At 39.3% G+C, this 20,855-nt stretch overlaps 1 protein-coding gene across 1 annotated transcript in view; it reads left to right on the top strand.

The window, feature by feature from the left end:
• Positions 1-20,855, top strand: part of LOC124712260 (synaptic vesicle 2-related protein) — a 96,204-nt gene that overhangs the window by 17,907 nt on the left and 57,442 nt on the right. The window contains exons 5-6 of the mRNA XM_047242555.1: positions 10,166-10,290; positions 16,000-16,063. Of these exons, the coding sequence (XP_047098511.1) occupies positions 10,166-10,290; positions 16,000-16,063 (189 nt within the window). The remainder of the gene's footprint in view (positions 1-10,165; positions 10,291-15,999; positions 16,064-20,855) is intronic.

The raw sequence follows: 20,855 nt of genomic DNA, 5'->3' as shown, positions 1-20,855 counted from the left end.
ACCCACAACAGATGTAATAATACATTAGATACCAAGTCATCCGGACCACACAAGAAAGCAGCACTCACATTCCTACTGCACAGATTAAACCAGTGCCAGTAGACACAGATAACTTTCAAACAGAAATGAATAACATAGTACAAATAGCTCTCAACAATGCATAAAAGTAAAACCCAGCAACAAAACTGAAACTAAAATCAAGAAGCAGAAAGCAGTATCATCTGGTTAACACCAACACAAGGATAATGTGCCACACAAATAAATGTACGAAGCACAAGAATAGGAACAACATAGAGTGAGAAAGAAAAGCAAAAGAAAAGGTGGCACACAGTGACGTACAACCACAAATACACATACAGAATATTTAAATATTGTCAGAAAACTATGCATAAAATAGCTCACCTAATCAAAGTGAAATTCAAAAATACTTCCCAAAAGCAACAGAAAAAAACAGACCTTTATCAGAATCAGAAATCTACCAACAAGAATGTAACGCACGACAGAAAATATATAGGATAAACCATGACAACATTTGACACCAGATACAAAGAACATATAGGAACTTGGAAGTACAGGACAATCATTCACCTTTTTCCAAAAACTTACACCAGCATAAACATAATACTAGTGCCAGACACACATGAAAATCACAGGGATAATCAACAAACACACCTTCTCATCCTACAAGAAAACTACAACATTACTAAGACCATAACAGAAAAGAAGCATCTCATAATCACACCAACTTGGCAATCCAAACACTTTTTAAATGAATGAACCACATAATATAATATAGACATATGACCTCCAACCCTGTCTAGGTCATAGTTCTCGTTCTCAGGTATCACCACCTCTGTTTCTTTCCCTATATTCATCCCCTCCACTTCACCCCTGACCCCCACACCAGACATCTATGCTGAAAATCTAACAAATCTTCTCTCATTTGCCCCCCCCCCCCACACACACACACACACACACACACACACACACAAAACAGAAAAAAAAGTGGTGGTGCTGAGTGTGGAATGGGTGAAACCAATATAATTATTCTGTGACAAGTTTTGTGAAGTTTTACAAAAGTGAAGTGCAAAAGAAGTGGACTTCAGAACATGAATAAAAGAGCAGAAACATAGTAAGTAAATTGTACGCCAAATTTAAACAAAAAAATCTGTCAGTAGTCTATAAATAGGAAAATGCAGGAACATATTATATGTAGTATATTTTCAGAATGACCACTGAAGATGGTTTGTAAATAAAAATGAAAGTGTCTGGTGAAATATATTCTTAAATTTCTGTAAGCTTAAGATTAAAAAGAACTGAGTTCTACGCACAGTCTGTAATATTTTTTAAGTCAAATCTTCACGCCAAGAGTTGCGGTGTAATCCAGTACTGATGATGTGTTTGAAGATTTGCAGAGAGAACTAATGTTTCGGTATCAGTTAAGTTATTGATTTATTTGACTGAACTATTGTTTGTTATGATGACAGACTTAAGACTAAGCACACACAATTATGATGAACAAAGAGTAAATGTGTGCCCATCTCTGAAGCACTTTAAAGGACATATGGTTGGATTCCATTAGGAAAACGTGCTCATTGACTATGAAATTATTATAATCAGGAATGAACACAGGGAGCAGTTGTGCATCAATATGTAATTTTATTGCAGATCTAGCTAGATTTTAGCTACAGATGTAGCCGTCATTTCACCTTAGAGAAACGCAACAGTTTAGAATTATGAATCCATGTATGTTTACACTTAGGTCACAACTTAAGATACATAAAAAAAGAAATGCCAGTTAGGTCTAGGTGATCTAGCAGCAGATTTGAAATTTATTGCATTTGACTAGTAAATTTATACACCAGTAGAAAACACTGTCAAAATTATTAGGAGAACTTAAACCGAACGGAATGGTTGTCTGGAAGTGAGGTTAGTGACTTTACTGATCTACTGTCAGTAATGTTGAATTAGAATTATTTTAAATTTGATGGTGAAATGTACCATCAAAATGATGGACTGAGTATGGGAAGTTCCATCTCAGTCAGCTAGCAGGTGTTTCATAAATTCCCTTGAAAACAAGTTTTTTTCCCTGAAAATCCTAAATTGGCAGAGAAAATGGTCCATTATTTCATGTACATTGCTGACATTCTAATATCAGTGAACAACAATGACAATATTTTTGCATTTGTTTGCAAGTTTAATAGTTTACATGAAAAACTCAAATTTTCTTATGAGCTTGAAGCTAATAGCTCTATAACTTCTTGGATTTGAATTTTAGGATGAAAATGGGAAATGTGTTCCAGGTTGTCAGGGAAAAAACTTGCACTGACGATGTTATAGATTACCGTTCAGACCATCCTAGTCAGCACAAAAAGCCTTTTGTACTTTTGCAATTAGTCATTTTTTAAAGTTCCATTGTCACCAGCTGAAGTTGAAGCAGAGCTAAATACCATCAAGCATATTGCAAAATGAATAATTATCTGTGGTATTATAAAATAATAATATTTTAAAAAATAGTACCAAAACTGAACAGGAATGTGTGCTGTTTGGGAGCAAATATACACTGATCAGCCAGAACTATTATGAACATTGACCTACTATAGATATAAATCCGTCCAGGCGATAGCAGCATCACTTGGCAAGGAATGACTTCCAGTCCCACAAGCACAGAGCATGTGGTATCAGTGAGCGTGCTGTCCACGTGTAGAACGGGAAGGAGTGCGATCTATCAGAGTTTGACCAAAGGCTGATTGTAATGGCCTGGAGACTCAGCATGAGCATTTTCAGAAACTGCACAACTTGTCAGGTGTTTGAGGAGTACTGTCGTGAGTGTTGTCAACATGTGATGAGACCTAAGCAAAACCACTGTCCAGATGTCATAGGGTTGGGGGGCAACCGCTCATTACGGATGTCATACATCATAGGCTGGGCAGACTGGTTAAACAAGACAGGCATTAAACTGTGGTGGAACTAACCATCAGACTTTAATACTGGGCAGAGGACAAGTGTGTCTGAACACACAGTGCACCAAACACTTCTAACGGTGGGTCTCTGCAGCCAACGAAACACACGTGTGTGCCAATGTTAATAACATGACATCAGCAACTACGGACTGAGCTTGTGCAAGGCACCATGACAGGCAAGGGAGTATCATAAACAGTTTGCAGACCATGTACACAGTATCATGTTTCCCAATGACAGTGGCACTTTCTCATCAAAACAATGCACCATGTCATGAGGCCAGGAGTATGATAGAGTGGTTCAAGTATCACAGTGACAAGTTCCAGTTGATGTGCTGGCTCCCCAACTTGCCAAATCTGAACCCAATCGAACACACCTGGATGTGATTGAATGTGGTGTCAGAGCTCATGCCCCATCCCTGGAATTTATGGGAATTAGGTGACGTGTGTGTGTGTGTGTGTGTGTGTGTGTGTGTGTGTGTGTGTGTGTGTGTGTGCAGATGTGGTGCTAACTCCTCCCACCAATGTACAAAGGCCCCATTGCTTTCCATACCACAGCGCGCCTGCCGCAGTTATCCTTGTCAAAGGTGAACATACTGGCTATTAGGTAGGTGCTCATAATGTTCTGGTTGATCAATGTATTTGTTTATCATGTTATGGCAAAACCAATACTAGAGTAGCATCTGTTTTTTTTTATTTTTTTTTTTTTAAAAAAAAAAAGTCTTAGTTTCTTTTTCAATTACTAATAGCCTTGGTCGTATCTTGATTAATAGTGGGCACCCAAAGTAGTATTTACCTTGAAGCAGGTGTTTACACAATAGATCGTCCTGATTGCAGGTTCTTCTTATGTGGCGCAGACACCAAGGTGTCTCAAAATTGTGTTCGGTGGAACATGTTATTGCGGCCGGGAAAGACTTGGACGAAAACCCTACTTTGCTGTCGATTTAATTGAAAATGTGGATATCATACAGCCATGACTTCACAAGTGAATTATGCTTCATTGAGGGAGAAGGGTGGGTGTAATGACTTGGTGGAGAAGATGGAAGTTTTCTATCATCTTAAGTCCTTTTGCGCTAATCTCTTAAATGAGGTAGGTAGTGGTGAGAAGCAACCAGTTTAGGGGGCTATTTAAAAACCACCTTGTTGACAGATGAAGCATGACCTGGCAGGAATGTGGATTCACCTATTATTTTCCTCTATATATGAATAATGCTTGAGAGGTCCTCAGGCAAGAAAAAATTTGATGACAGATATTATTATGTTTTACCCTAACTCTTCGCAATAACTTCAGCTACAGTGGAAATAACATTAAATTAGGCCATTACTTATTTAATAAAATTGTCGGTGAACTCGAGCATATGTCTCATAATCTCAGTAGCCGTGATGATTTTATTACATATTTTATTAACATTTATTTTTCTAATATATACAAAAATATATAACTATCATGAAAAAGAAAGTTTCTACTCACGCCAACATGGAGATGCTGAGTCGCTCTCGGCCATTAAAGCCTTCAACCTTCGTCAACAACACACACACACACACACACACACACACACACACACACACACACACACACACACAAAATTTCAGTCTCAGGCAACTGAAACCATAATGGTTAGTGGCCGAAAGCTTTAACTGTGAGAGTCTTTTTGTTGTGCCTATTTGCGACTCAGCATCTGCGCTATATGCTGAGTAGCAACTTTCCTTCTTGTGATATTGTTACATTCAATCCTGGATTTTCCATTATTTATACAAAAAGATATATGTAATGAGATCTGTTTTCTTTTAATCGTAGCCTAATTTAGCAAAAAAATAGATGCTCAATTCACATTATTTCTTATTAGCTTAGGTAAGCCTGAATTATTTTTTATTACTTTTATTATCAAAACACCTTCATTTATTCCTAGTGGATATTGATTAATACAACATTGTTGGATTTTTAGCATTTAACCTTGTAGCTTGCATGTAACAGGCTGTCCTTCTGGAAGAATGTCAGGTTTATGATTGTATTGTGATAAAAAATTCTAGGTTACAAAAGAAGAAAAATGAAAGGGCAAATCAGATTTTATGCACATTTTGTAGCTTTTTTACTAAACATTCTGCAACTTGGATACCTCTTTTCCTTCGCTTTTTGTCCACTTGCAAATCAGCAGTGTAGTGTTCTTGACCATCATACATTCTATTGACTTAGAAGGTCTCCCCTTGCAAGTGGTAGAATAACTATTGCTACTCTGTGATGAAACTTGAAGTGTCTGTACAGAAGCCATGCCTTTTGAACAGCTACAATGATTAGCTTGAGCATTTATGGAAAAAATATCATTTTTCACTTCTTATTTTTTGCCTCTTACAGATGTGCGATAAAGGAATATGTTTTGAACAACATGATCAGTACCTCCCACATGGCTGTTGTAAGCTTGAAAAAACTTTCATTTGTGGCACTGACACCCTCTGTTTCTAAAATCCAACTTGTCTGTGAGGCCAACTTGATCATAGTTTATGGCAATGATAAAAATATTGTTCCACTGGCCAATTGAAATACCTGAAATGGTGTAAGAAAACAGGTTACACATTTGCATACATTTGCAAAGTAACAAACTTTCTGAATACCATTATATTTACCTGACTTTCTACCTGAACAGGATTTGTGGTCCCTGGCCACGGGAGTGTGCATTGGGTAGGTGGCTGTGTGTGTGAATGTGTACTTTTGCTAGAAAAAGAGCTAATGCTGGAAAAGTAGTGCGAGTCCTGTTTTTCCATTCTGTGTTTCTGTGCTCCACAATCCATCTGCTATGGGTGAGTGGTTGCGTTTCCCTTATTTTTTGCAAAGCAAAGTTTGTAATTATATATTATGACTTTTAGATTAATATTTTATATTTTATTTCTATGTTTATATTTTATGTGGAACTGACATAAATTGCAGTTTTTAAGTAAAAGGTAACTAGTATACGGGGGCCATTTACTATCTATGATGCATACTGTGGCTGAATGTGTAGGCTTGTATACAGCAGCCTTGGTGTGAATTGAGCTATGGATGGCTTAAGGTCATTTTAACATCATGTGCGTGTACGAGTAAAAACTTCCTAGGTCCATATGACTCGCTACCAGATTGAATATTTGTCTTCCTATACAATCTTCAAACTTACACCTTCTAAACGATTCTTGATATAATCCTTAAGTTGTCTGAGTTTTCTTATCTCTTTTAGCACTGATGATGGCTGTTCTGTAGCTGACTTCTAGCTAGATCTGCCATATATTTACAGATTGATGCACGACTGTATGCTGTGTTCATCCTTGATATTAAAGGATGTTACTTTGTTCCTCTCTGCAGATCTTAAAATACCTCATCAGGTTGATGGCTCTTGCTTCATGCGGTTTGGCTGAGAGAATTGGATGAGTTGTAATGTGAGAACTTTTTGTATCCCACAGTGTCACATCCAATAAGGTGAGGAGTAGCACAACACCAGCAACACAAGAAATTGACAACATAAACCTAAACGTCAAGGACAATGAAGAATGAGAATTTGTCAATCATGACAAGCAAGCTCACATCAGATCATTACAAGTACAGAAAGAGACAGAGCCTCCGCAGAACCAGAGTAGCACAACAGCTAATTGAAAAGCAACATATATCACAGCAGCTAATGGAAGAGCTATGAGACTACAGGATTGCTTCATTGTTCCCAGGCATGGTGCTAAGCTGATTGCATCCAGTATTATGCTTGTTATAGTTTCAAGGACGTAATTTCCAATTTCCAGTCTTGACTTGAAACACTGGAGAATGGCGATTGCAGAGGAATTGGAAGCTCATGAGAATAACAAATGGTGGAAGATTATTCCTAATACCAACAGCCGGCCTCGGTGGTCTCGTGGTTAAGGCGCTCAGTCTGGAACCGCGCGACTGCTACGGTCGCAGGTTCGAATCCTGCCACGGGCATGGATGTGTGTGATGTCCTGATGTCCTTAGGTTAGTTAGGTTTAAGTAGTTCTAAGTTCTAGGGGACTGATGACCACAGAAGTTAAGTCCCATAGTGCTCAGAGCCATTTGAACCTAATACCAACAGCTTGTAAGACATTGGTTCAAAGTGGGCCTTCAAGGTCTTGTCTTCATATCATCACTTAATACAAAGCTTGGCTTTGTCAAGTGGCGTCAAACAGTAGTATGGAGTTAACTGCAATGAGACTTTTCTGCCAATTATGTGGTGTGCCTCATTAAAGGTTTTCCAACTGCACTTATGAAATCTAGAGATGCTGCAGTTTGATATTTGCACTCCAGTTTTACATGGCAATGTTGAAGGGGAAATCATTGTGGAAATACCTGAGGGGCTAGTGATTGACACAAAGAATCGTGGAATCTGCAAGCATGAAAAGACTCTGAATAGGCTGAAGCAGGCTCCTCATTGCTGTAACACGAAATTTCTGGAGTTTCTTTTGCAGTTTAATTTTCAAGCAAATGATACTGATGTATGTTTATTCCATGGCACAGTCAGTGGTGAAGCAATTATGTTAGAATTGTTTGTAGACGATGGAATTATCGCATCAAAGTCGAAGAAAGTTATTTGTAAAGTTGTCGCAGCACTATAAGAATCTCTTGTATTACAATCAGAGATGGTAATTCTATTGTGGGAGTCGAAATTGGACAAAATCTTGCAGGTTAAAAAATGTTAACACATCAGAGCACTTACATGAGAAGAATAATTGATAAATTTGGAGTGGATGGTATAAATAGTTTGTCAGGGGTGTCCAGCCTGCTAATGAAGTTAATTTATGGAAATACAAGGAAATTGTGCACTTGTTTTTCACTGTATTTCTGATCACTAAAAGTTGGTAGAAGTTAAAAATCTTCATGTGAATATCCATTACTACCTATGCTTGCCATCTGGTAGTCCCATAACTCTGTTATAACAGGTTCAGTGTGCAGTGTGATATCATATCCATCGCTACAAATGAGAACCACATTTGATCGTGAACGTCTCTATACTGGGCTTTCATGAAATCTTTTTACTTCTGTGTGTAATTTGTATCATAGTAGATGATTGGTGCAATTTAATTCAATTCAGTTCTTCATTAACAGCTTATGGATTAGCTTCCTAAGAGAGTGAGTCGTCATAAGTTCCAGAAATTCCGCAGAAATTTGAATGCTGAGTATGAGGATATCGTAAATTTCACAGAAATAAGGTGGCTCAGTTAAGGCCAGATGTTAAAAATAGTTTATAGCACAATTAATAAAATCAAATCACTCATGATATCAGCAAAATCTGTGCTAGAACTTGACACTGCGAACTGGGTGGCAGAGTTAGTATTTTTGGTAGGTTTAACTGGTCATGTAGGTGACTTAAACAGGCATCTTAAAGGTAGAAACCTGCTTATCAGTACAGTGTTTCAAACAATAAATGTGGTCCAAGTGAAACTGAAATTATGACAAGCACAAGTAAATGCAAACTTTTTTTTTAATGCAACACATTGGCCAAGCACAATCCTAAAGACAGGATGAAACGCCCAGCCATACTTTTCAATTTGATGCAAGAATTTGAAAATAGAGTTTAGGATTTTTGAAAAAAATGAAAAATTTTGTATTTATGTGGCTCCCTGTAAAAACATTAGAGATACACTACCAAATGATTTTCAGATGGAAAGCATAGAGTTGCTGTCTGACAAGCAACTAATAGAAAAATTTGATCGTGTATTGTTGTTGGACTTCTGCAAATCCCACCAGCCCAGAGACAAGTATCACTTGCTGCACAATCATGTGTTATGTATGTTACCTTTGTCTGGCAGCACATATGTTTCTGAACAGTTATTTTCAAGAGTGAAGCACACAAATAGTAAAAATAGAACCAAAATCTCAGATCAGCACCTTGAAGACCCAGAGAATTGCAGCCATTTTGATCGAACCTGATATTAATACATTAGTTCCCTGAAATCTCGTATATAAAATTTCATATATAAAACTAAACCCATCTTGATTTTTTGGAATAAAGAACCATAAATTAATAAATTCTGAATTACTTGTTACATGTTAATTGTATACCCCCTACCGTTGCTTCTTCTTCTTCTTCTTCTTCTTCTTCTTCTTCTTCTTTTGCAGTTAGTGTCAAGTATATTATGTGCAGCCCGAAAATACAAGTAGTCTTCTTCCAACATGTCCCAGTTAAGTTGAGAAGTTGGGCACCCTTGGCTTAAGTGTTCCAGTCAATCTTCAAGTACATTAATTACCCATTGAAAAATAATTAGAGATTTTAGAAATATTGTATTGCGAAGCAGTGGGGTCACTCATGTTTTTATCTGTCATTTAACAGCCAGGTGTTTAGTTTACAGTGAACAGTTTGAGCAGGTGTTTTAATGATCATAACAATGTACATTGGTGAGTGGTAAGGAGAATTTTCCAGTATTTGATTAAAATGGAAGATTATGGTATAGAGCATTCCTGTAAAAGGAACAAACAATTACTAGTAGGTTTTCCTAATGCTGATTGTGCAGGTGGTCAAATATCATGAAAATCAGCAACGAGATTTGTATTTCTTTTGGCACGTGGACTGGTAAACTGAGTTTCACAGACACAATAAATTGTTGCTTTGAGTACAACTCTATCCAGATATGTAGCTACTTCTCCTGCTACAAAAGAAGCAGTCTGGCTGAGGAAACTAGTTAGTTATCTAGAGTTCAAGTCTGATAGGTTTACCACATCAAATAATGGCAATCAGAGCCCAGTTCAATTACCAAAGTTCATAACACTGTAAGCTTGTGTGAAAAAGTTTTAAATGGAGAGGTGCCAAAGAACAACTGGCTGATGTTCACCAAAGCATGAACCAAAGAGAGGAATATTAATTTGCATGCAAAACTTAATATTGTAAAAGGACAAATGCAACCAGTAAAAAGCAGTGAGAGTGTTGAAAAAGTTCCGAGATTCACTGCCTTGACTGTTTGTTCATCATTGTGTGTGTTCTTAGTTTTAAGTAAGTCATTGTAAAGGACACTAGTTCAGTCAAATAAATGGGTAATGTAGTTGATACAAAAACATTAAGTCTCTCTGCAGATCTTCAAACACCTTATTGAGTATAATATTTGTAATGCTATAGTTATATTATTGTCATTAAGAATAGTGTCCTTTGTTGTTCATTGAATCAAAATTGATGCTAATTAATGAATAACTCCTTGTATTGTTACTCAGTTTTTGCTAAATCATATGATACTGTACAATGTAGGCACTGACTCTGTGTGGAGCGCTGCTGTCGTGTTATGGGCTCCTGTCCTCACAGGCACCCAACTTCCTCTGGATGTTACTGCTAAGGGGCCTGGTTGGTTTTGCCATAGGATGTGTGCCGCAGTCGTAAGTTTCAGTTCTACGAAAAAGATTTGTTAATTTTTTTCTGGACTAATTTTTTGAAATGTTTTAGACATTAGTTCAGTGATAAGCTGAATACTATGGTATTATTACTGTGATTGTTCACTATTGTAAAGAAACATACTTTCCCCAAACTCTATTTGGATTGATGCATTATAGTAACAATGAATGATAATTTTCCATTTATAATTCATAATTTTGTCATTTTTATTTGTTCTCTTTTTAATTTATTTACAGTTTTCTTTTATTAGATTAAGTAAGGTGCACAAAAAATGAGACAAATCTGGCATTGTAATTTGAAGCAAAAGGTTTATATAAATGTGTGTTCTGCTTCAGATAGTTCCTGAAGTAAAGACTTGTATTTAATTGTTTGTAATACATTCCTGAGTTCACAGTAAATTGATAGCAGCAGAACATGTGCTGTTTATGTTAGTTTATCTTTATGTTCCCCTAATATTTGCAAGAATATCCAAGATGAGACAAAGCAGTTCATGTTATACACCCATCTTCCTTCTTGGGAGGCATGTCTTCATGAAGAAAAATGGGGTGGGTATGGAGATGTTGGTGGCCTGATAGTGATGCTATGCTGACCCTTCAATCAGAGAAATTGTGGTTGAGATATTGCTTCACATATCTGTATCACTGAAACAGTAACAGTTGCAGCGTACAGGTAACAAAAATTCAATTATCAATTTTTGCATAGTTGTTGACCATATTCAAAAATTTACAATGCTGACAAAATTAATCATTGAGATGTACAATCTTATGTTAAAAGTTTAACAAAATAAGACAAGTATTACAGTTAGAAGCTGTGTATTTGTCTTGAGGCAACATAACTGATGGAGCAGAAATACCTGGACTTTATTCAGCCAGTATTTGAGAATGAGAACACCTAGCGATTTCCAACTTCTTTTCACTATTCTTGCAGTCAAACTTCAGCATCAGTCACAATGTTTTAATTTATTGCTTCTTTACTACTAACTCTATTCACAGTACATTTTGCAGTTTGGGATATAGGGATATATGACATAGACATGTAAGTGCATGAAAAAGTAGCTTTTTTTAAAATAGTATGTAATAAAACTTCTACATCTGGGATAACATCTTAATTTATTAGTTCTTTATTACTAAATCTTTGGAACCCCCTTTGCAGACAGTATCTACATATATCACTGAATGTGTGTGCAAAATTGTATCATTGTGCAACACATAGCTCAGTAGATGTATGGAAAACTGGTGTATGCTTAAAATAGAGCACAAATTCCCAGACTATGTTCATCCAGAGTTTCATAATGAGAACACTTAATAACTTCCAACAAACTGTAAGCTTAATTTGAAATGTCTCCCAAACTTTTTTCTCTTATATGCTTAAAGGCAAATATTTAACACTTTAATTCATTTGTAAGGTAATCAGATGTTTGAAGCTCCTTCATGAACAGGAATTCGATTCATTGAAGAACTGCATGTTTACTGGTGTGGTAGAATGTGCATGGGTTACATTATGTTATGTATTCCGAAGTAGCATCCTCTGGTTGTTCAATAAAGTGTTTTTCAAAAATGCAAGCAATTGTGCCCTGTTAAGATTCCTTCAAAATAACGACACCTATAAACATAAAGGAATTGCGCAGAAACATGGGAACAATGTGGTTCTGTTGTATTTGAATAAGAATTGCACCTGTGGAATATCCTCAGTACGTTGCAAGTGTCGGTTGTAGTCAGGACTATGTTCTCTGTAGTTATGACGGAGATGTGAATTTGAACATCGGCAAATTGTTGGTGTTCCTGTGGGTGCTGCTTCTTTAACCAACGTAGCCAAAGTGTTTGGTGTTTCAGGTGGCACTGTATCAAAGATTTATACCGCATACAGAGAGAGCAGAAATTATCATCCACCAAATCGGAACATGGTCAAAAGTGTGTGTTGAGTGATCATGACAGATGGTCATTGAAGAGCAAAGTGATGGGAAAATAAGAGGACATTAGGTGCAAAAGTTACTGTAGAACTGAATGTCGTGATCATGAACCCTGTCAGCACCAAAACAACATGAAGGGAGCTCCATAAGCAGGGAGTTGTGGGGTGGGCTGAATATCCAAAACCACTCATCAGTGATGCAAATGCCCTTACCAGGAAAATGTGGTGCTGATGCAATAAAACCTAGACTGTAGAGCAATGGAAGAAAGTAATTTGTTCTTTGTTTCACAGTTTTTACAAGTTCCTGTTGGTCTTATATACCAAGAGTGAAACATGGTGGGGGTTCAGTGATGATTTGGGCAGCCGTACCGTACTATTCAATGGGCCCCACCTTTACTCTGTAAGATCCAATTACTGCCAAGGGTTTTTTGACTATTTTGGCTGATCCCATGGTGCAGTATTTATTCCCCAATGGTAATGTTGTGCTAAAGATCATAGAGCCCCCATTCATACATCTTGCATTGTCCAGGACTGTTTCTATGAGCACGAGGATGAATTGTCACATCTGCTGCGGCCACCACAGTCACCACATCTCATTATAAATGGGCCTTTGTGGTCTACTTTAGAGAGAAGGGTGCGTGATCACTATCCACCTCCATTGTCATTACCTATTTTGCAGGGAGAATGGGATAAGGTACCCTTGAAAACCATACTGGACCTTGTATTTATCCATTCTGAGATGAGTGGAAGCTGTTTTGAATGCCAACAGGTTTCCTACACCATATTAGGCATGGTAATGTGTTTTGTGTGTCCATATTTTTGTCCAATCCCTGTGTAAAATGGTGCACCACAGTAATATAGGAATGAACTTGGAAAATGTTTCTACTACAATGACAAGTAATTTTTGTGCATGTTATTTATACCATCCCATACTAGTGTGATTGTCAATAAATAGTATTAATGGAACCACACTGCAACCAGTATTTAACCAGTAATAAAATTCAAGTCGTGCAACATTGCCCCCAAATATGAATATGTGCAGGCATAAGAGAAATATTTGCAGAACAGACACATTTGCAGGTCAGTAGTGAACAATGTTGTGTGTCACTGTTCCTGCACATTTTTTTAACTGTTCATTTGAATGAAACATGCATAAGATAACTTACCTCTTCACACAATCTGTTAAAAATTCTCAAAAAAATTGGATTATCCAGATGTGATATGTCTGAAAGCTTCATTGCTATTTGTCCACATCATCAGAAGCAGTAAACAGATCATATTTGCATAGTCTACGTTAGTGCAAACATATAGCATTTTTTATGTTCACTTAGACAGTAAAATATTTTATGCTTCACACAGTTGTAATTGCAATCACTCGCACTTTTATAGTTACTGCAATAAACAAGCAACTGTAAGCTCAGTGATACTGTTTTGTAATGTAAAGATATTCTAAACAAAACTTTTGGAGCAAATTGGGGATGTGATCAAGATAAAAATGTTTTGAAAAAACCAAGAACTATTGTATATGTAATGTGTTCTATCACAGAAATTATTTGGATAAAAGTATACCTTATGTAAACTCTTTTGCTTCAAATGACCATTTTTGTCTCTAGCAGGACTATGTCCTTTTCCCCCTGAGAGAACCTATTTAACATGTCCTGTATACATGATGCTTGCAGAATGCGCTTCTGAATCCCATTGCTGGTATATTGTTTTGTGCTATTTTCAGCGTGTTATGTGAAGAGCAAAAGGGTAATCTCTACTTTATCTGATATTAAGTGACAAATCATTTGTAATGCCTATGCTGACTTCATTGACCTTGATATTTAACACAGTCCATTTGTATTCTTCCACAAGCCTACTGCTGCAACCATTACTTTTTTCAAGAGTTCTCAAATTCCATTTAATAAAAAATACCTTGGCTTCACTGTATTAATAGGAAAAATTAAAAGCATTGGCTATGAAGAAAATGAAAGTATCTGTGTGTAATCAAACAATGGAAAATCCAGGATGGAATGTAACAATACGAGAGAAGCTACTCACCATATAGCGGAGGTGCTGAGTTGCGATAGGCACAATAAAAAGATTCACACAATCATAGCTTTCAGCCATTAAGGCCTTTGTCAGCAGTAGATACACATACACACACACGTGCACACACACACTCATGCAAGCAACTTGCACGCACATGTGCTGTCAGAGAGCCGAAACTACACTGCGAGCGGCAGCACCAGTGCATGATGGGAGTGGCGACTGGGTGGAGGTAAGGAGGAGGCTGGGGTGGAGTGGCAGACAGTGAAGTGTTGCAGTTTAGACTGAGGGCAGGAGAGAAGGTGCAGAGGGGGGAGGGGGTAAGTGGCGGGAAGGAGAGAAATAAAAAGAAATTAAAAGACTGGGTGTGGCGGTGAAATGACGGCTGTGTGGTGCTGGAATGGGAACAGAGAGGGGTTGGATGGGTGAGGTTACTGGAATGTAGGATGTATTGCAGGGAAAGCTCCCACCTGCGCAATTCAGAAAAGCTGGTGTTGGTGGGAAGGATCCATATGGCACAGGCTGTGAAGCAGTCATTGAGATGAGGGGTATCATGTTTGGCAGTGTGTTCAGCTACAGGGTGGTCCACTTGTTTTTTGGCCACAGTTTGTTGGTGGCCATTCATGCAGACAGGCAGCTTGTTGGTTGTCATGCCTACATAGAATGCAGCACAGTGTCTCTGAGACTGCAGATGTGTGTGCAAGTTCGCTTGTGTGTGTGAGTGAGTGAGCGCGCGCGTGTGTGTGTGTGTGTGTGTGTGTGTGTGTGTGTGTGTGTGTGTGTGCCTGTCTGTCTGTCTACTGCTGACAGAGGCCTTAATGGCCGAAAGCTATGATTGTGTGAATCTTTTTATTGTGCCTATCGCGACTCAGCCCCTCAGCTATATGATGAGTAGCAACTTTCCTTCTCTTGCATTGTATCTGTGTGTAATATCACTTATCAGAAACTGTGTCTCAGTATATTGGACTGTTAATGAAATACTGTTTGCAGGATATGATGGAACACATTTCTGAATATCTTGTGTGGCCTAATTGCAAAATTTGGTGTCTTGGATACTCATTATATGCAATACCCAGTATATTACACTCCATCTTTAAATTTAAGCCTGCATTAAAGTACCATAACCCATGTAGTTAAGTATCAATGTGCCATGCTCTTCTTCTGAGGTAGACAGGCTATAGTTGTCTTTCATAGAAAAATATATATGAAGGGATGTAATGCGGTGCATCATCAACATACAATTCACTAGGGCAGCTATTTTAATCTGAAAGGGTAGAAGCAATTGGCGTATCTCAATGTTTGCTAATAGTGGTTGTGGAATTCCTACTGTGAGACTTGTCAGAGACTGTCACTGACACATATCAGCCTTATATGGTAACCAATATTCAGTCACTTCTGTGTTGTGGCACTGTAGAGGTATTGCTAAAGTTAAAGTAGCCCACAAAAGGGCACAATGTCAAATTAGCCAGAAAACAGAAACATTGCCCAGCAGCCTTGTTTGCCTGCGAGCTTGCCAAATTGCAACTTCAGTTTTGAAGAGGTGTGCTATTCACAGAATGAATGACAATCCACAGCATGAGTGTGAAAGGCTAATTTTCTTTATAGATCAAGAGTTAAACAGGAGGAGAGTTACGAACCTATTTGCTGGTTTTACATGAACTTTTATCAGATTACTGTTAATATTTGTGAATTAATTTTTAAATAAATAACATTTTACCACAAGTTACAAATTTTGTTGTATTGTATAATTTCAGTGTGACATTGTACGCAGAATTCCTACCAACAAAACAAAGGGCAAAGTGTGTTGTTCTTCTGGATGTAAGTACTATCCAAGCAATTTTTCATCTGTTTCATGTTATGATAAACCATAAAAAAACACTGTCAGAATTTCTTTTTATTCTAGGAGTGTCACATATTTAAAATCAAAAGTCTTTTTATTCTTACTATTATTAATCTAATAGAGAACTCTTTCTTAAAGCCTTCACTGCCCACAAAAGAGCGATAATATTCATTTATAGAGTAAGTTAAGAATCTGTGTTGGAAATTGTTTAGACAGTTGGGGATTTGATTTGATTTGATTTGATTTTTATTTTATTTTGACAGGGAAGCTAAAACAGCTTAAGTCTAACCTGCCACTGCCTGCACCAAAACCGAGTTTATTGTGTGGTATCACTCCCTGTATATCTAGTACAGCCAACCAATGCTCTTAAATAGTGCAAGGAGTCCCTTTACTAGTTTTTTGTTAGACACTTTTTCTTCAGATCTAGTTGTCCCAAAGATTCTGTATCTTTTGCTCTCCAATGCCATGCATTTAAAGATTAGGTGCGATGCAGTTTCTTCACCCTCATCACAGATCCTACATTTAGGGTCTTCTTCTGTTATACCCATTGTGTGTAGGTGTTCTTTAAATTCCCATGGCCGGTCATCAGCCCAGTCATGAGTTTGATCTCTTTCCTGTTAGATCCTGGGATTACGGAGCATCTTTTAAAGCCTGGCTTGGGCATCTTTACCTTACCATGTTTTTGTTTATGGACCTTGGTCCAATATATACGTGCTGTCTACGTGTCTTAGGAGACAGTTGCGTAGTTCTAGATTGATCATAGCCTTGGTGATTGTCAGGACAGGTTCTGGTCCAATAAATTGAGTCATTGCCCCCCATCCTGGCCATTCTGTTGGCTTGTTCATTGCCATAGATCCCTGAGTGGCCAGGGACCCACATTAGGTGTACCCTGTTGCTTCGCCTAGCTCTGCCAGAGCCCCGTGGCATTCTGCAACAATCTTAGATCTCACTGCAGGAGCTGCCAGTGATTTCAGGGCTGCCTGGCTGTTTGATTAGATGTAGATACTACAGTCCTTGTAGCACCTACGCATATTCTCCTTCACACATGAACTGATTGCAGTAATTTCAGCTTGGAATACCGAGGCCAGTTTTCCTAGAGAGATGATGCCCTCCAGTCTTGGCTGAACACCTTACACACCTGCCCCACTTACACACCTGCCCCAACACCTTGGTCTGATTTCAACCCATCGGTGAACAAAAAAAAAAAAAGTTCCCTGTACGGTGTCGAACTGCTTTTTCCCCCTTCTCCCTGCTTCCAATTATTATATTGTAAGGCTTGTTGAAGCAGTTGGGAGTAATTATACAGTTAGCCGGCATTTCCTGGGCCATTCCTATACTTACCTCACTCACTACCTTAGTGTATGATTCTGGATATCCGAATGAGATCCAGTTTTTACCAGTTTTAAGACTGTATGCCCCAGCTGCTGCCTCCATCTTGACCTAAAGGTGTAGTGGAGGCATGTCCAGCATGGTTTCCATCCCAGCAGTTGGTGTGCTGCTAATTCCGCCTGTTATGGCTAAGCAGGCCAGTCTCAGTACTTAGCAAGCTCCTTAGCTGCAACCCGCTGTTCTACCTTCTTCTACTACTTTATGGCCCAGTAGGAAATCCTAGGTCTAACCACTGTGGCATATATCCAGTGCATACCTCTGGGGCTTAGGCCCCAGTTTTTACCCCAAGCCCTTCTGGTACTCACTAGAGTACTTTTTGCCTGGGAGCAGATACTCTTAGTGTGAGGGGTCCACGTTAGTTTCTCATCTAAGGTTACCCCTTCACAAGTAGAGTTTTATCGAAGAGCTTTAGATTCCAACTTGAGTGTTGGATATGCCTCTTCGTGAATGGCAGAACAACAATCTTCTTGGGATTAACCTTTAGATCCTGTTTAATGCACCAGTCCTGCACAATGTCCAATCCTCCTTGTGCCATATTTTTAACTGTGTCAGTAAATTTGCCAAGTATTAATATGACAAGGTCATCTGCATATCCATGGCAGAAGCATTGTCTGGAGGGGGACAGAACTCCTCCTTGTGGGCAGCCTCTAGTGGTGTTAATTACCATCTTTTCATTCATCATGGTAGCCTCTACCTTCCTTCCCATGGCCCTAGTCCACCTGCATATAGTGGTCCCAGGTCATGCACCTCTGCTGCCCTTACCATGGAATCAACGGTCGTGTTACTGAAGGCAATCCTTGCAATCCAGGAAGATGCAGAGGGCTATTTCTTGGAAGTGTAGTGCTTTCTCCACCCTCCCAATGAGCTGATGGAGAGCTGTCTCACATGATTTAGCTGGTTGATATGTGTGTTGCTTTGAATGTAGAGGGGCCCTAATTAGCCTCCTCTCCCCAACATATACGTTAACCAGGTTTTCCAGTGTTTTGAGAATGGAGGAGGACAGACTGATTGGTCTCATATCTTTGGCCTTGGTATGATCAATTCTCCCTGGGTTTGGAATGAAGGCAACCTTCACTGCCTTCCAAGCATTGGGAATGATTCCTACTGCTAGGCTAACCCTGAATAACCTGCCTAGTACTCTTATGAGATTATGTCCTGCCTGTTGCAGGAGAGACGGAAAGATTCCATCTGGGCCAGCTGACTTGAACAGTTGGAATTTTCCCACTGCCCATTGGATTTTATTAAAGTCCACACACTCCTTGGCTGATTCCCAGTCTTCTCTTTGAGTGCCTGATGACCATTGTCTCTCTGGGGTCACATTGTGGTCTGTGTTGTCTGGCAGAGCATATTGAGGAAAGTGAGTTTTGAGGAGGAGTTCCAGTGTCTCATGTGCTATCTTTGTATATTCCCCATCCTCTTCCTCAGCGTACCTCATGGATTTGTTGTTACACTAGTGAGGATTCTGTGAAGTCTGGCTTGAGCAGCCATACTCTCCACTTCCTCACAGAATGTCTTGCAGGATGCTTCTTTGCTTGTCTGAGTGCAAGGTTGTAGTTGACAAGGGCCTCACGATATGTTGCCCATTGTCCTTTATGTCTTGCACAATTAAACAGTCTTTGTACCTGCTTTCTTTGCATTTACAAGTTATTATTCTACCAAGGCATACTCCTATTTGTGCACTTCTTGGTGATTGTGCTGTTGTCCTGATATGAGGTCACTATGGCAGAGGTAACAGCCTCTGCTACTTCCTCAAATTCTACTGGATTCATTATTGAGGTTTTAATTTCCGATAAGCCCAAGTTAAGATCCCTCCTATATGTCTCCCAGTCTGTTTTCCTGGGATTCCTATAGGTCATGGTCTGTCTGATTCCCATTTCAATCTTGAATTTAATGCACATGTGGTCTGATGAGGATGGCTCTAATGCCACATGTCATTGTTTGACATAGCTGCCTGTCATCATGGAACCAAAGGTATGGCAATTTCTTCTTCCCTTCTGCTATTCTTGAATCTAGGTTCATTGCCCCTATTCAGGACCTCCAAGTTGTTAGCTAAAAGAAATGCAAGAAGTTACTCACCTCTACAGTTTGTATCCTTGCTGCCTCACACTAGGTTGTGGGCATTGGCGTCACATCCCCCCCAACAGTTGGTCACCTTGCCAATGGCTTCTAACAGTCTTCTCACCTCCAAAGGAGGAGGGGGGCTGTCTTCGTAAGGAAGGTATACTGAGGCCAAAACAATTTCCCTCATGATAACCTTCCTCACATTGCTGCATTCTAATGGTCACTAGGTTCCTGGAGCAGAAATCCATCATTTGCATGAAAGAAATTCCATTTCTTACATAGATGCACCCTTTGGAGTTTCTTAGATTTCTAGCATAAATCAGCTTACCTCCAGTGCCACCAAGGCCCACTATGCCCCCTTTATACAAGTAGGGTTCTTATATCAGAGCCATGTCCACTCCCTGCCTCCACAGGCAGTGGCTCAGGGCAGCAGAGGCCCCTATGCTGTGCTGCAGTTTAATCTGCAGCTCCTCCAGTCTCCGTCCTGCTGCCATCATTGCCTTTGAGGTCTTTCATAATCCTGACAGTGACCTGCGAGAACCCTAAAAACAATTTCAGGTCTTGCTCTCACATCGCCTTCGGGGACTTCTCTCTTACCTCCACCACCAGAGTTCGTCCTACCGGTAAAACCTTCTGGTTGATCACTTTCCAGTCTTCTGTCGAGACATTTGGGCTCTGGGCCCCTATTTTCTGGAACAGAGTCTTACAGGAGACATCCTAAAGGTTCTTTGGTACCCATATTGATACCTTTGCGGTCTTAAAAAGCTCCGCTGCCATCTTGACCAGCAGCTTCGCCTCTTCACACGGGGATATCATGGGCACTTTGTCCTTAAGCCATTCCACCGTGTGCACCCCCTCACAGACAAAAATTAAGGCACCACGATTTAGGTAGACCCTCCTGAAGTTGGGTCCTGAACCAGCGTCCTCCCCCCCCCCCCCCCTCCCCCGCCCCCAATGTTATCAAAGAGGGCCATCTGTACAATTTCCTCCTGCTGCGAGGTAATGGCTACCAGTGGATAGCCTTCCTGGATAACTGCCATCTTAAAAACCAAGACTGCAGTACTATAGGTCTGTTTCCCATTTCTTGCCTCGGTTTTTTCTGGGCTCGCTTATCCAGGGAGGAGGGAGTTTTAGATTCCTCCCTTATCCTCTTGCTGCCTGTCTTCGACATCGTGGGGGTCTGCGTATCCCCTTAAACTTGAGACAGTTTTTTCTTGGGGGTCTTAAGTTCTAGCCCCTTTAATTCCCTCCACTTGTCTTTAGGAATACATTCTTTCCCTTCATTTTTTCTCTGTTCCCTGAGTAGTTTCCTCCTCTTGG

This window comes from Schistocerca piceifrons, chromosome 8 (assembly GCF_021461385.2).
Source record: "Schistocerca piceifrons isolate TAMUIC-IGC-003096 chromosome 8, iqSchPice1.1, whole genome shotgun sequence".
In the NCBI taxonomy this organism is placed as follows: Eukaryota; Metazoa; Arthropoda; class Insecta; order Orthoptera; family Acrididae; genus Schistocerca; species Schistocerca piceifrons.
The sequence above is the reverse complement of the archived record's forward strand: the minus strand, read 5'-3'. Positions and strand labels throughout refer to the sequence as shown.